Here is a 15,415-nt window from a genome sequence, read left to right on the forward strand (position 1 = left end):
GCTGATCCTGTTATTACACATAGGAGGAGCTGATCCTGTTATTACACATAGGAGGAGTTGATCCTGTTATTACACATAGGAGGAGTTGATCCTGTTATTACACATAGGAGGAGTTGATCCTGTTATTACACATAGGAGGAGTTGATCCTGTTATTACACATAGGAGGAGTTGATCCTGTTATTACACATAGGAGGAGTTGATCCTGTTATTACACATAGGAGGATATGAGCCTTGCTCTCCCTGGCATAGAACCCCAGTGCCACTCAGCCTGCCAGAGAGCACACATGCATACAGAGATACACACACACGTGCACAAACAAACACACAAACTCTCATATCTCTCTCTCCGGGGGAGGATGTCACTGTGTACATGTAAAGGAGTCCCATAAAAAGATTAGAAGGTATACTGTGAAATCTGGTGAATGAGCCTGTTTAGGAAAAAAGGCCCTCAAGGACCCCAGGGAAAGACAGGATTAAGTCAACAAACGCAGTGTGTCCTTCTATGGGGCTTACTATGTTTGTTCTTCATGCTAGTTATTTATCCTTTAACTTGTTGCTCCTTTATTATTTGTCATCTATTATATTCTATTGTATCAGTCCTTAGTGCTTTATTGAAACATGCTTGGAAATCCATGGGACTGTGTTCTTGGGGATTTAACCACAACTGCATGACTGAATTGACTAATCAAGCAGCGGTTTTACCTGGGCTCAGGCCATTCTTCCAAACAAGAGGATTGTAGGCCCTCCAGCTCAGCCAGTCATTGCATGATTATCTTCTATATTTTATTTATTTATTTTACCTTTATTTAACTTGGCAAGTCAGTTAAGAACAAATTCTTATTTACAATGACGGCCTACACCGGCCAAACCCGGACGACGCTGGGCCAATTGTGCACCGCCCTATGGGACTCCCAATCACGGCCGGTTGTGATACAGCCTGGAATCGAACCAGGGGGTCTGTAGTGACACCTCAAGCACTGAGATGCAGTGCCTTAGACCGCTGCGCCACTCGGGAGCCCAATATATGGCCTGTAAGACATAGCTGAATCTCTCACATCCATATTCATGGGTACTGTTCATCTGCAGTGTAGCAATCACATCTCTTGCTCTCTCTCTCCCCCCACATCGCTCGCTCTTCCCTCACCTCCCACAACCCCCCCCCTCCTCCTCCTCCTCCTCCTCCTCCTCCTCCTCCTCCTCCCCCCCCCCTCCTCCTCCTCCTCCTCCTCTCGCCCTCTCTCGCTGCCTGCAGGTGCAGTTGCGGCCAGTCAGTCAGTGTGACAGAGGAAGCAGTGTTCTGCCTTTGATGGGCTCCATGTTTGACAATATGAGAAGGAGTCAAGCGCTCCCCAGCAAAACAGACAGACCCATAGCCTCGGTTCACAGCACCTCACTGAAAGACGGATAGCAAAGTAGGGAGATGGAGGGAGGAAAAACATGTATCGTAGAGACAGGTTAGAGAAGCAAAAATAATTGTACAGCTGTCTAGGTCTTGTGCTGTGTATCACAATATCCCTCACTCCCTCCATCTGCCTCCCTCCCTCTCTCTGCAGGGTGGCTCCAGCAGGCCATGTCTAGCAGCAGTGTGTCAGTGTCTGCAGTTTTCCTTAACTCTCAGCTCATTATCTTACATTACAAGCCCAGCTCCCTTCTCCGGTTTTATCTTTGCAATCAGCTAGATCTCTGTGTTTCTCTCTTCGTTTCTCTCTCTCTACCTCCCCCAGTCTCTCCCTCTCTCCCTTTCTCGCTCTCCCTCTCTAGTTCTTGCTCTACCTGCGGAGAGTTTATTACTATGCACAAACTCTGTTGACAGTAGAGCGCCAGCCGCTTTCACCTCAACTACATATCCCAGAGAAACTAAAACCTTTCACCTAAACTACATACAGTGCCTTCAGAAAGTATTCACACCCCTTGACTTTTTCCACATTTTGTTGTGTTACAGCCTGAATTTAAAATGGATTAAATTGAGATTGTGTCACTGGCCTACACACAATACCCCATAATGTCAAAGTGGAATTAAAAATTAACAAAATGCAAAAAGCTGAAAAGTCTTGAGTCAATAAGTATTCAACCCCTTTGTTATGGCAAGCCTGAATAAGTTCAGGAGTAGACATTTGCTTAACAATTCACATAATGAGTTGCATGGACTCACTCTGTGTGTAATAATAATGTTTAACATGATTTTTGAATGACTACCTCATCTCAATACCCAACACAAACAATTATCTGTAATGTCCCTCAGTCGAGCAGTGAATTTCAAACACATATTTAACCACAAAGACCAGGCAGAGACAGCAAGGGCGGTTTGTCGCTCCAGTGCCTTGCCGTTCACCTTCGCACCCCTGGGCCAGACTACACTCAATCATAGGACCTACTGAAGAGTTGAATCTTCAGTAAAGACTTAAAGGTCGAGACCGAGTCTGCGTCTCTCACATGGATAGGCAAACTAAATTCCATAAAAATGGAGCTCTATAGGGGAAAGCCCTTCCTCCAGCTGTTTGCTTAGAAATTCTAGGGACAGTAAGGAGGCCTGCATCTTGTGACCGTAGCGTACGTGTAGGTATGTATGGCAGGACCAAATCAGAGAGATGGGTAGGAGCAAGCCCATGTAATGCTTTGTAGGTTAGCAGTACAACCTTGAAATCAGCCCTAGCCTTAACAGGAAGCCAGTGGAGGCTAGCACCGGAGTAATATGATCCAATTCTTTGGTTCTAGTCAAGATTCTAGCAGCCGTGTTTAGCACTAACTGAAGTTTATTTAGTGCTTTATCCGGGTAGCCAGAGAGTAGGGCATTGCACTAGTCTAATCTAGAATTGACAATAGCATGGATGAGCTTTTCTGCATCCTTTTTGGACAAAAAGTTTCCGATTTTTGCAATGTTACGAAGATGGAAAAAAAGCTTCCCTTAAATTCTTGATATGTTCGTCAAAAGAGATCAGGATCCAGAGTAATTACATTTACATTTTTACATTTTAGTCATTTAGCAGACGCTCTTATCCAGAGCGACTTACAGGAGCAATTAGGGTTAAGTGCCTTGCTCAAGGGCACATCGACAGATTTTTCACCTAGTCGGCTCGGGGATTAGAACCAGCGACCTTTCGGTTACTGGCACAACACTCTTAACCGCTAAGCTACCTGCCGCCCCAGGTAATGGCTGTAATGGTGTGATAGGAGATAACTGAGGATGGATCAACAACATTGTAGTTACTCCACAATACTAACCTAAATGACAGAGTGAAAAGAAGGAAGCCTGTACAGAATAAAACATATTTCAAAACATGCATCCTGTTTGCAATAAGGAACTAAAGTAAAAATGTGGCTAAATAATGAACTTTATGTCCTGCATACAAAGCGTTATGTTTGGGGCAAATCCATCAACACGTCACTGAGTACATTTTCAAGCATGGTGGTGGCTACATCATGTTATGGTTATGCTTGTCTTCTGATTTTTTTAGGATAAAAAGAAACGGAATAGAGCTAAGGGGTATGAATACTTTCTGAAGGCACTGTATCCCAGAGGCATTAGCACCCTTCACCTAAACTACATATCCCAGGGGCACTAGCACCTTTCACCTACACCTGGATAGGTGCAGTGAAATGTGTTGTTTTACAGGGTCAGCCATAATGGTACAGCGCCCCTGGAGCAAATTAGGGTTAAGTGCTTTGCTCATGTTGCTTTGCTCATGTCCCAGTGGCACTAGCACCTTTCAGGAGAGAAATGAAAGGAGAAGGGTTTTGTAGAGAAGGTTGTGACAAGAGAGGGAACATAAAGTAGTTAAAGAGAAGAGTAGAGAAAGAAGAGAGGAGAGGGCAGTGTGGAGGGGAGAAGAGCGGAGAAGGGAAAGAAGAGCGGAGAAGGGAAAGAAGAGAGGAGAGAGGGGATGGAGGGGAGGGATGAGGGGAAAGAGGAGCGAAGTAAACATCATCAATCACTATGTGGCGGGGCTAGTTCTCCTCAGGCTGACACACACACACCCCGGGGACATGGAATAAAGCGTTCTCACGAACGATATCACCCCTCCCATCCCCCCCATTCAACATCTTTCTGATTCCCTATCACACCACTCCTCCAGCCTCTGCAGAATTATCACCATTTTTTCAGAGGTGGAGAGAGGGAGAGGTGAACGTCAGAGAGTGAACGAGAAGAGGAGTTAAGCAAGTGAGTGAAGGAAAGAAGGAGAAGTAGGGGGAAGAAGGAGGGATGATCATTAAGGGAGCGTGGCCAGGGATCTGTTCCCATCAGATGAGGAGTATGGGACCGGCAGAGAGGCCGAGACGCATGGCTTGAGCTCAATTTCACCACTCACACTCCTCTAATAGGAGCAGGGAGAGGGGGATGACTGCTACCACGTGGCAGGGGAGCAAGAGAGAGAGAGAGAGAGAGAGAGAGAGAGAGAGAGAGAGAGAGAGAGAGAGAGAGAGAGAGAGAGGGGGAGCAAAAGAGAGAGGGGGGGGGATTTTTCATAGTTTTCATTAGGTGAGGGGAGTTCCTTACTAATTAGTAACCTTAATTCATCCAATAAGTACAAGGGTGGAGCGAAAACCTGCAGACACTCGGCCCTCCGTGGAATGAGTTTGACACGTGTTTTATGCGCACTGTTTGATTTAATAATTGAGACACACAAATGGCCACGCTGTGTTAAAAACAATGCAGCCTCCACTGCATTGTTCTCAACACCAATATGCTGGTTAACTTTGCTATTATGCACATAGCAACATATAGGGAAAGGCGCCAATTCAACAGCGCACTGAAAACTATGTTTCAGAACCGTGGACAGCGACCACTAAACAAAGCGTGAGAAAGCGTATTTGTAATAAAATAATATTATATTTATTAGTGTTGCACCATTATTCTTACATAATATAACCATATACATTACAGTAGCACATGTCTTAGAGTGATGGACTGTGCCATACCGTGGCCTCCGCAATGGATTAGTCCATTGAGACTGGCACGAATCAGACAGGTGTCTTGTGCACCATGAAAAAATGTATCTATTTGCGACTGCTCGACTAAAGAAATATCAGTCGACCAACAGCCTATCGACCAGTTAACTAAATGGGCTCAGCCCTAAGCCACACACACACACACACACACACACTAAACTAATCCTAGATGAGCAGTTACCTCCTGTCCAGAGAGGTAATAGGCGGCCAGCAGTCCTCCGATGAAGCGGATGTTGACCTCGAAGACAGACACCTCAGCATTCTGAAGAAACAGAGGAGAGGAGAATCAAGCAGGGAAAGAGAGAGAGTGAGAGAGCGAAAGAAAGACACTGCACGGAACTGCCAGAGCAGCCTTGTGCCAAATTCACATCAGATATCTTGCACAGTAATACCACAAACACGAGTGTGTGTAATGGCACACATACCTGAATTCAAATAGCCTACCATTCAGACATTTACATTTAAGTAATTTAGCAGACACTCTTATCCAGAGCGACTTACAAATTGGTGCATTCAACTTAGGATAGCCAGTGGGACAACCACCCCTTTTTTTTTTTTAAATGGGGGGGTGGGGGTGGGGGGGGGGTAGAAGGATTACTTTTATACTATTCCAGGTATTCCTTAAAGAGGTAGGGTTTCAAGTGTCTCCGGAAGGTGGTCAGTGACTCCACTGTCCTGGCGTCGTGGGGGAGCTTGTTCCACCATTGGGGTGCCAGAGCAGCGAATAACTTTGACTGGGCTGAGCGGGAACTGTGCTTCCGTAGAGGTAGGGGGACTAGCAGGCCAGAGGTGGATGACCGTAGTGCCCTCGTTTGGGTGTAGGGTCTGATCAGAGCCTGAAGGTAAGGAGGTGCCGTTCCCCTCACAGCTCCGTAGGCAAGCACCATGGTTTTGTAGTAGATGCGAGCTTCAATTGGAAGCCAGTGGAGTGTGCGGAGGAGCGGGGTGACATGAGAGAACTTGGGAAGGTTGAACACCAGACGGGCTGCAGCGTTCTGGATAAGTTGTAGGGGTTTAATGGCACAGGCAGGGAGCCCAGCCAACAGCGAGTAGCAGTAATCCAGACGGGAGATGACAAGTGCCTGGATTAGGACCTGTGCCACTTTCTGTGTAAGGTAGGGTCGTACTCTGCGAATGTTGTAGAGCATGAACCTGCAGGATCGGGTCACCGCTTTGATGTTAGCGGAGAACAAAAGGGTGTTGTCCAGGGTCACGCCAAGGTTCTTTGCACTCTGGGAGGAGGACATAATGGAGACCAACACCAAATTCCTGTCAGACTAATACAGAGAACACCTTTCCCAGTACTACCACAAACACAGCCTGGTTCCCTATGTAATAACCTCAATATTTTCTCCGTAACAGCCTCAATGGGCTGTTAATCCAACTGTCACCCTGGGGGAGTGGAGAAGGGGGAAGAAAGAGGAGGAGGGGAGAATGAGGGGGGATTTGTTAAAGGGGGTGTTTTGGAACACCCCGGCCCTGTCGTGCTCCCCCTCTGAAGGATGGTGGTGAGAGCTCATAAAGCTCAAGGCCAGCTCTCGTCAGCATACACCTCCCCGTCAGCACCGCTACCTGTTACACTGACATTTAGGAGCCAGATGCAGAGCGCTGTCGTAAAACCCCCTATGTTGGTCAGGCTACGCGCACTACTGCACAGCACAAAATATGATCGCCGTCATACGGGTGATGCACACAAACTGCACAGTACAAAAAAAAGGTGTCATTCAGGTGACTGAAAATGTCATCTCCTTAACCATCAATCATTCAGGTTATGCACACATAACAATCATTCACAGTTATTCAGGTGTCATTCATGTGACTCCTATAAAGACGTGAATTTATCATGTTTAAGAATATGACAACAGAAAGATATACTTTAACTACAGTGTTTCAACTCCTTTGACATATGTGGCTTTCATATTCAAAAAAATACAGCATGTAACATTTAAAACATGTCAGAATTTTCCTTCGAAACCATCTGAAATTGTAAATAAGGAATGTTACTCCATATTAAATCAGGTTAATCTAATCCCAGCGGGACATAATGTACTAATTCATCTCCCACATGCTATCGATTCACATCAAATCTTACTTTAAACTCTGATATATTAATTCCTAACCCAGCGTTGGCTAAACAGACTCCATTAATTCAGTCATTTTTAAAGCGTGACGATTAATTTCCGACTGCATTGAGAGTCATCCATCATCGCAGGGTGCTCTAGTACAGGCCTTCCAGGAGCCATCCAGCTAACAATGACTCATCACAAAGTACAGGCCAACATGGCAGCTATTTAATCATTCATTAGTAGAGGCTTTAACACATGTACGAGCTCACAAACACACACACACACACACACACACACACACTCACACACATACATTGCACGCACACAAACACAAAGTCGCGCGCACACACCCACCCTCTCTCCCTCTATGAAGCCGTAAACCCATGATTAAGTTTGACAAAGACTGATGTCTTTAATATAGTCAGTAACTGGAAATCTTTGCTCTTACACTGAAGTCTTAGAAAATAAGATTCAAATGGTATTTTGGAGCCACCGCAAGCTACAAAACTTTACTTCAAAACACAACTATTTTGAAGAACTTGAAATCATTCCCATTTCTCATTTGGGAATTGCTATTTTCATCAGGGGCGTGAGAAGGGAGGGAGATCAGGGAATAACAATTGACAAGCATAACATCCATGACAGTTTATGAGATTAACTGTTAATGCCTATATCTTAATGCCTAAAGGCAGTGAGATTACTAACATCCATCCATCCACTCCTCCATTTTTGCTCTCATCTCTTTCTCCATCTTTCATCCGTCCCTCTCCTTCAGTCTCGCTCTCCCTCTCCTTCAGTCTCGCTCTCCCCCTCCTTCAGTCTCGCTCTCTCCCTCTCCTTCAGTCTCGCTCTCTCCCTCTCCTTCAGTCTCGCTCTCCCACTCCCTCAGTCTCTCTCTCCCACTCCTTCAATCTCTCTCTCCCTCTCCTTCAGTCTCGCTCTCCCTCTCCTTCAGTCTCGCTCTCCCTCTCCTTCAGTCTCGCTCTCCCTCTCCTTCAGTCTCGCTCTCCCTCTCCTTCAGTCTCGCTCTCCCTCTCCTTCAGTCTCGCTCTCACTCTCCTTCAGTCTCGCTCTCCCTCTCCTTCAGTCTCTCTCTATCTCTCCCCCAGAGCTGACTGGAGTGGTCCAGAAGTTAATTACCTCTCACAGCATCAGCCAGTCAGAACACACACACACACACACACACACACACACACACACACACACACACACACACACACACACACACACACACACACACACACACACACACACACACACACACACACACACACACAGCCTGCGATGTCATTAGCTCTGCAGGGCTTTAATAACTCCATCCTGGGAGAGAAAGAGAGAGGGGGGAGGGGAGAGGGAGCGAGCGAGCGAGTGAAAGATTTTTAGAGCAGAGAACCAAGACGGAGGTGAAGATGCTCAGCGAGAGAGGCTGACTGGTGTCTGTTGAGGGTATACACTGATGGTACACAATTGACCCTTATATGTGGTCTGGTTTGTGGGCTCTATACTCCCCAGGTCTGTGTTCTGCATCAGCACAGTCTGCTACGCTCTCCCTGCCCACATCGTTTCCATGACTCCTACTCCCGTCTCCTGGTTACCAGCGTGTGTCCAGTTCTCCCTCCCTCCCATGACAGCAACGCTAGATGCTCCTCTCCTCATGTATCAACAGGCTTCACTACTGGTCAGAGCTAAAACACCAGTGCATTGTGTATGTAGCCTGGCCTGCCTGCAAAGCACAGCTCATATCTGCTGTCAGGGAGTCTGTTAGCTGACACTCTAGCACCCCCTGGCTGTATGGCTGTTAGTAGATCTGATTTCCAGGTACAAGTGGCATCAAGCATGTTGTCTGAAGGTTCAACAGTATGGCACTGAATACTATAGGCCAGAAGAAGGTGGCTATGTGCAATTTTTTCACTCCTGGAGTGAGTACAGTAACTAAGAGGTTTTGTTCCCTACTCACCACACTGAAGTCCAGGTTCTGCTCGATCCACTCCTGTCCATCCTTGAACTCGTCGTGGAGGCCCATCATGTACAGGCTGTCTAAGGCGTCCACTATGGTCGCCCCCATCTGGGAATTACCTGGACAGAGGAGAAACACACACAGGGATAGGGTCTCATGAAAAAATAAAAAACTGTGTGACAAAAGTGACTTATTACCATATGCACAGTATATGAGGCCCATGTCAAATGAATGAAACGCACAACTCCTGGGCCAAGAGTTTTTCCTAGTCAGGTCACAGTCCTGGCTCTGTGTTTTATCATTGTACAATGCTGTCCCCCTAACAGTAGAAGGTGCCGTCACCCTAACAGTAGGAAGTGTTGTGGTGTTGTCCCCCTAACAGTAGGTCACTAGGTCTATCTATCATACTCTCTAATACTGTGCTCTTTTTAAGACTTCTGCTCTAATACTGCCGCTCAGATTAATACTAGAGTTATACTACTGCAGCTCAGTTTAATACTACAACTCTAATACTGAAGTTCAGTTTAATAGTCTTAATACTGTTGCTGTTTTTGATGCTACAGTTCTAGTTCAAGGCCTACATCTCTAGTTAATACCACAGCCTGACTAGGCTTATATTTTATTTTATTAGAGTCCTGGTGCTCTAATCCAGTGGCTGGTTGGACTACTTGTGGGTGCTGCTGTGGCCGGGTTGAACCCTGCAGCCCGGGTCTTATCAGTAACTCTATTATAACGACAAGAGGACCAGCAAGGCTGTAGTTCTGCAGGAGTTGCAGTGTTATTATCATTATTGACAGCAGGCATTGGAGGTTTTCCAATGCCTCGCAAAAAAGGGCACCTATTGGTAGATGGGTAAAAATAAAAAAGCAGATATTGAATATCCCTTTGAATATTGTGAAGTTATTAAACGCACTTTAGATGGTGTATCAATACACTCAGTCACTACAGAGATACAGGCGTCCTTCCTAATTCAGTTGCTGGAGAAGAAGGAAACTGCTCAGGGATTTCACCATGAGGCCAATGGTGACTTTAAAACAGTTACAGAGTTTAATGGCTGTGATAGGAGAAAACTGAGGATAGATCAACAACATTGCAGTTACTCCACAATACTAACCTAATTGACAGAGTGAAAAGAAGGAAGCCTGTACAGAATACAAATATTCGAAAACATGCATCCTGTTTGCAACAAGGCACTAAAGTAGTACTGCAAAAAATTTGGCAAAGCAAATTACTTTTGTCCTGAATACAAAGTGTTATGTTTGGGCCTTATCCAATACAACACATTACTGAGTACCACTCTCCATATTTTCAATGGTGGCTGCATCATGTTATGGGCATGCTTGTAATCGTTAAGGACTAGGGAGTTTTTCAGGATAAAAAAGAAACTGAATGGAGCGAAGTACAGGTAAAATCCTAGAGTGAAACCTGGTTCAGTCTGCTTTCCAACAGACACTGGGAGATGCATTTACCTTTCAGTAGGACAATAACCTTAAACACAAGGCCAAATCTACAATGGAGTTGCTTACTAAGAAGACATTGAATGTTCCTGAGTAGCGGAGTTACAGTTTTGACTTGAAAAGACCTGAAAATGGTTGTCTAGCAATGATCAACAACCAATTTGACAGAGCTTGAAGAATTTTGAAAATAATAAATGGGCAAAGGTTGCACAATTCAGGTGTGGAAATCTCTTAGAGAATTACCCAGAAAGACTCATAGCTGTAATCGCTGCCAAAGGTTCTTCTACAAAGTATTGACTCTGTGGTGTGAGTACTTATGTAAATGAGATATCTGTATATCATTTTAAATACATTTGCAAAAATGTCTAAAAACATGATTTCACTGTCATTATGGGGCATTGTGTGTAGATTGGTGAGAAGAGAGAAAAAAAAGTAATCAATTTTGAATTTCAGGCTGTAACAACAAAATGTGGAATAAGTCAAGGGGTATCAATACTTTCTGAAGGCAGTGAACAATATGTTTGGAACGTCGAATAACAAAATCACAGTATCGAATCGCATTAATATAGAATCGTGATACCTGTAGAATCGCAATACATATCGTATCGGCACCTAAGTATCTTGATAAAATCGTAGTGTGAGGTCCCTGGAAATTCCCAGCCCTAACATCTCAGTAGAGCTCGGAATCCCAATGAGGATTTACAGACATTCGTTTTTTCTGCTCGTCTATTATTGCTGTACCTGGAGAGTCAAAATATCAACAATGACAAGAGTTTGCTGGATGCCTTCGGTCTGAGAACATTACATTGGAGATTACATAGGATAAGTAATCTGATAACTCTTTTGGGGGTGGAGGGACTTTGCCGAAAGTAGTTCTTCTTCTCTCTCTCATTTTATATTTTTAAAAGAGGGAGAAGAACTATAAAAAGCTCCCCATAATTATTGATGTGCATGACTAAAGCAGAGATCATGTGGGCTTTAAACTAACCAGGCGGACGACTTGCCTTCTGGCTTTCTACTGGCGCTCCATCTCTCTACAGAAACCTTTGTAATGTCCAATTTGTGTTCCTTTAAGTGTACCAGGCCCCTCTCAGATTACCATATCTTGTGTAAAATGTCAACAAATTACTTCTATGGCTGAAGGCCAAGAGTATGAAAGTTTCTGGAAAGTTAGCAAGCTACTTGGGGGAATACACAAGCTCAGCCAACCAGAACTGTGTGTGGAGACTTCAGTGCGTTCAGTACAGTGGCATTGCTGAAGAAAAGAAAGGTCACCAGATCCTTCAAACAGCAGCACTATGGAGGTACTGAAGGCAGTGTAATCGCACAATGTGATTATGTTAATCTATCAATGCCTAACTTTGAGCTCAAGGACTCTGAAAGGGGAAACCAGGGTACATTTCTCGTTTGTGCTTAAAGAAAGTGCCTTACCAGGGACTGTTCTTATGGAAATAATATTTTATAAGTGAATTAAATGTAAATGTATATGGCTCTTTTAGGTCTAAGGCTGTTTTATTAGAAACAGGGTACAATTAACCTTTCACCTATTTTTGCTAGTCATGCATTGACATAGAGTAGGCTAAACCATTGACTAAAGCACTGGATGAGTCAAGATTCTGTGGGCTGAGATGTTGGATTTTAAACTGAGTGTGCGCACGTATGTGTGCATGTGCGTGGGAGAGAATGGAAGTGTGTGCGTGGGAGAGAATTGGAAGTGTGTGTGTGTGTTAGAGTTCGCATCTGCTGACAAGTCGACTTTTCACACCCAGAGAAAATCCATTCTCACATCCAGTCTCTCAGCATAGACTTCTAGTCTTGGTGATAACTACACCTCCGGAAGATGCAATCACTCTCAGTATGGAGAACATTAATCTCCGACCTAGGACACACCATTGTTCTTCCCATTAAAAAGGTGAGGTACCTCTCCTTCCTAGCTCTGTTGGCCCCTGCCTAAAACAGTTTTGCTTTTTGGAGCTTCTCTCTCTTCTCCATGTCTCTCTCTCTCTCCTCCATCTCTCCATGTCTTTCTCTCTCAAGCCCTCTCCCCCCACCGTGGCCCATCTCCAGAGGGAGTGTGTGATGTGGGTTGTGTGATGTGGGTTGTGTGCTGTGGGTTGTGTGATGTGGGTTGTGTGCTGTGAGACCAGCCAGTCACCATAAGTGGCCTGATGAATATTTACTGAGCTACACGCTCAGTAAATATGAACGTGAGCGAGTGAATGTGAGTGAGGCCTCGTTCTAGGGACACCTACATTGTGGTGAGCAGCAGCAGTAAATGTTCTTCCTTCCTCCTCCCTAATGTCTTTCCCTGCATGATGATTTTCTGAACATGACGTCCTCTACCATCTTCAAGTGGCCCACTCCAGTCGTTAGTACTAATATTAATATTTAAAGAAAATTTTAACTACTCCAGAGCTGCACAGAGTTTTTGGGAATTGGCTCCTGAGTGGCCCATCCAATAGTTTGTAGCGTTACTCAGAAGAACACAGCTTCTCTTGTCACATTTGATGTGTTGTCAAACATTAGGCGGGGAGTAAAAAGCTCATTTTGTGCTCCTTTAGGCTGTCAATAAAGTTCAAACTTTCTTCTTCCCCCTTTTTCCTCTGTTGTGTTTGAGAGGCTTCTACACATTCCTAGTGGACTCGGCAGCCGGCAAATCCGTCTGCCTTCCTGCCTGCCGTCCAATTTAGCATCAGCCTGCCTGTTAAAAGTTTAATCGGAGTGAAATGCTGGGAATAGGGGAGAAGGGGAGAGCTGGAGGAGCGGAGAAGAAAATGGAGGAGCGGAGAAGAAAAAATCATTTTGGGAGGGAGCAGAGCTAGCTTCAGTCTCTAGCCGTGTCAGAAATGGTACCCTAGCCACCTATCCCCTATATAGTGCACTACTTTTGACCAGAGCCCTTTTGGATGCAGAGTCTCTTCTTACTGTGTCTCTAACGCTGCCAGCAGGTCCAGGCCGACCCCCAAACTCCCTAGCAGTACTGAGAAAAATAAATAAATACCGTGGAGCCACTGGATGTTAATCAGGGCGACATGCAACGATTCCTCCCCAATCATCCACTTCACTCTAAGGGACTGGAGGATTTAGATTACGCCAATTAACTTGACAAGGACGGAGCCCATGTAAGACGCACCCCTACAAACCCACTGTACGCTACAGAACATATGCACCAAACAGACGGGTGTTTACAACTGGCACAGTACTCACTATTGTGTAGTCCTGCACTAATGTATTACTACATTATGGATTGATATGAAATATCTCAAACACACACACAAAAATGCTCAAACAAACCAACATGAATACATGAGAAGCTCACCGCACACACCCAACTCCCTAGAGAGAGAGAGAGAGTTAGGGCATGCTGGCTTATTGGAGGTGTCTGCTCATTTCTGAGTGCCGGGCAGGTATTGACTGGGGAGTTTCTCAGCCCTTAGTGAGAATGTGATACAGGCTGGCAGCTGCTCTAACCAGCCTCACCACCAGGCTCAGCCTCATCTCCCTCCTCCATTCCTTCCGGCGGAGATCAGTGTCTCTGGACCCTCCAGCTGTCATTATAAAGTAATCACCACCACATCGTCCCTCCACACTCAGGCTTCATCAGTGTCTTCCATAAGCGCCGGCTATCAGCTAAAGCCGATAAGACTCATTGTCTGGCCTCTTGGTACCTGTGTTAAAAATTTTTTTGCATACTGGTAGGCTAGTACTGCTTTTTGGTGATTATCTGCAGATAAATTATGAAAACATTCGATGAAGATGTTGAATCCTCACTGCAGGAATAATAGGTGGTGGAGAGAGAGCCTCAATCTGGTCCAAAATATGAAAACAGATTGAAGGTTATAAAAGCATGATACTTATAAAGATATTGATATAGGCCTACTGATTTGATTAAAGTGTCGACAATGGAGTAGTCAACTGCTGCTTTTTGTGTAGCAAAGCTCATGTTTAAAACACCTGCTTAATTTTAAATCATACCTGTAGGTCTATTCATGAGTTCCTGCCTTGTATAATAATAATAATAATAATAATAATAATAATAATAATAATAATAATAATAATAAGCCATTTAGCAGACGCTTTTATCCAAAGCGACTTACAGTCATGCGTGCATACATTTTTGTGTATGGGTGGTCCCGGGGATCGAACCCACTACCCTGGCGCTACAAGCGCCGTGCTCTACCAGCTGAGCTACAGAGGACCACAAAAGTGTATAAAAGTATAAAAGTGGGGGTGCACAATCTGGTGGGGGGTCTGGGGTCCTCCCCCTGAAAATGTTTGCATTTTTTAAACCATTTTCCTGCAATTCTATATTGTTTCTCAAAAGGAATTTTATGTTTACTTGAAAGAACACAACCTTTTTTTTTTTAGGTTTTTGCCACAATAAACTACATTGAAATTGAAACTAAATGGACTCCTTTTTCTAACTAGATTACTAATCTACCGCCTTCCCTCAAATTCCCACCTACAGTGATTGATTGACAGGTCAAACTGTTAAAGGGATAGTTCACCCAAATTACAAAATAACACATGGTTTCCTTACCCTAAGTGTCCACAGCAGCAGAGTCAATAAAATACATAACTTGAAGACATCATTGTGGCAAATCATATCTTGCAGCAAAACTGTAAATATGCTTTCATTTCAAGAGAAGACAGATTTAATGTTAAAAAAGGTTATCTTCCTTAGAAGATCGTCCTGATCACATAGGCCTAGACGATATCCAAAACAACTAACACACTGAATTCACACATTTTAAGTCATTTTAATTGTAAATGCATGTCTTTCTTCTCAATACCACAACTAATTTGACCAATCTGGGAGGTAAAGTCATTAAAGTATTCAATAATTTAGCTGTGTATTTCAGATGGAATCAAGGCATTAGAATATACCAGAGGCCACCAAAATAGAGCTCGTTCTTCATGCCCTCACAGACCACAACAGCCAGGAACTCCATGGCTGGATACTTTTTCTATTTGGCTGGCTAATCCA

General features: G+C 44.4%; 1 protein-coding gene across 1 annotated transcript in view; it reads right to left on the reverse strand.

Annotated features, from left to right (window-relative positions):
• LOC311129440 (mannosyl-oligosaccharide 1,2-alpha-mannosidase IB-like) overlaps window positions 1–15,415 on the reverse strand; it is a 101,210-nt gene that overhangs the window by 24,549 nt on the left and 61,246 nt on the right. The window contains exons 6-7 of the mRNA XM_084161723.1: window positions 8,972–9,090; window positions 5,130–5,210 (exon numbers count right to left, since the gene is read on the reverse strand). Of these exons, the coding sequence (XP_084017849.1) occupies window positions 5,130–5,210; window positions 8,972–9,090 (200 nt within the window). The remainder of the gene's footprint in view (window positions 1–5,129; window positions 5,211–8,971; window positions 9,091–15,415) is intronic.

This window comes from Coregonus lavaretus (assembly GCF_964263955.1).
Source record: "Coregonus lavaretus genome assembly, chromosome: 5".
NCBI classification, from domain to species: Eukaryota; Metazoa; Chordata; class Actinopteri; order Salmoniformes; family Salmonidae; genus Coregonus; species Coregonus lavaretus.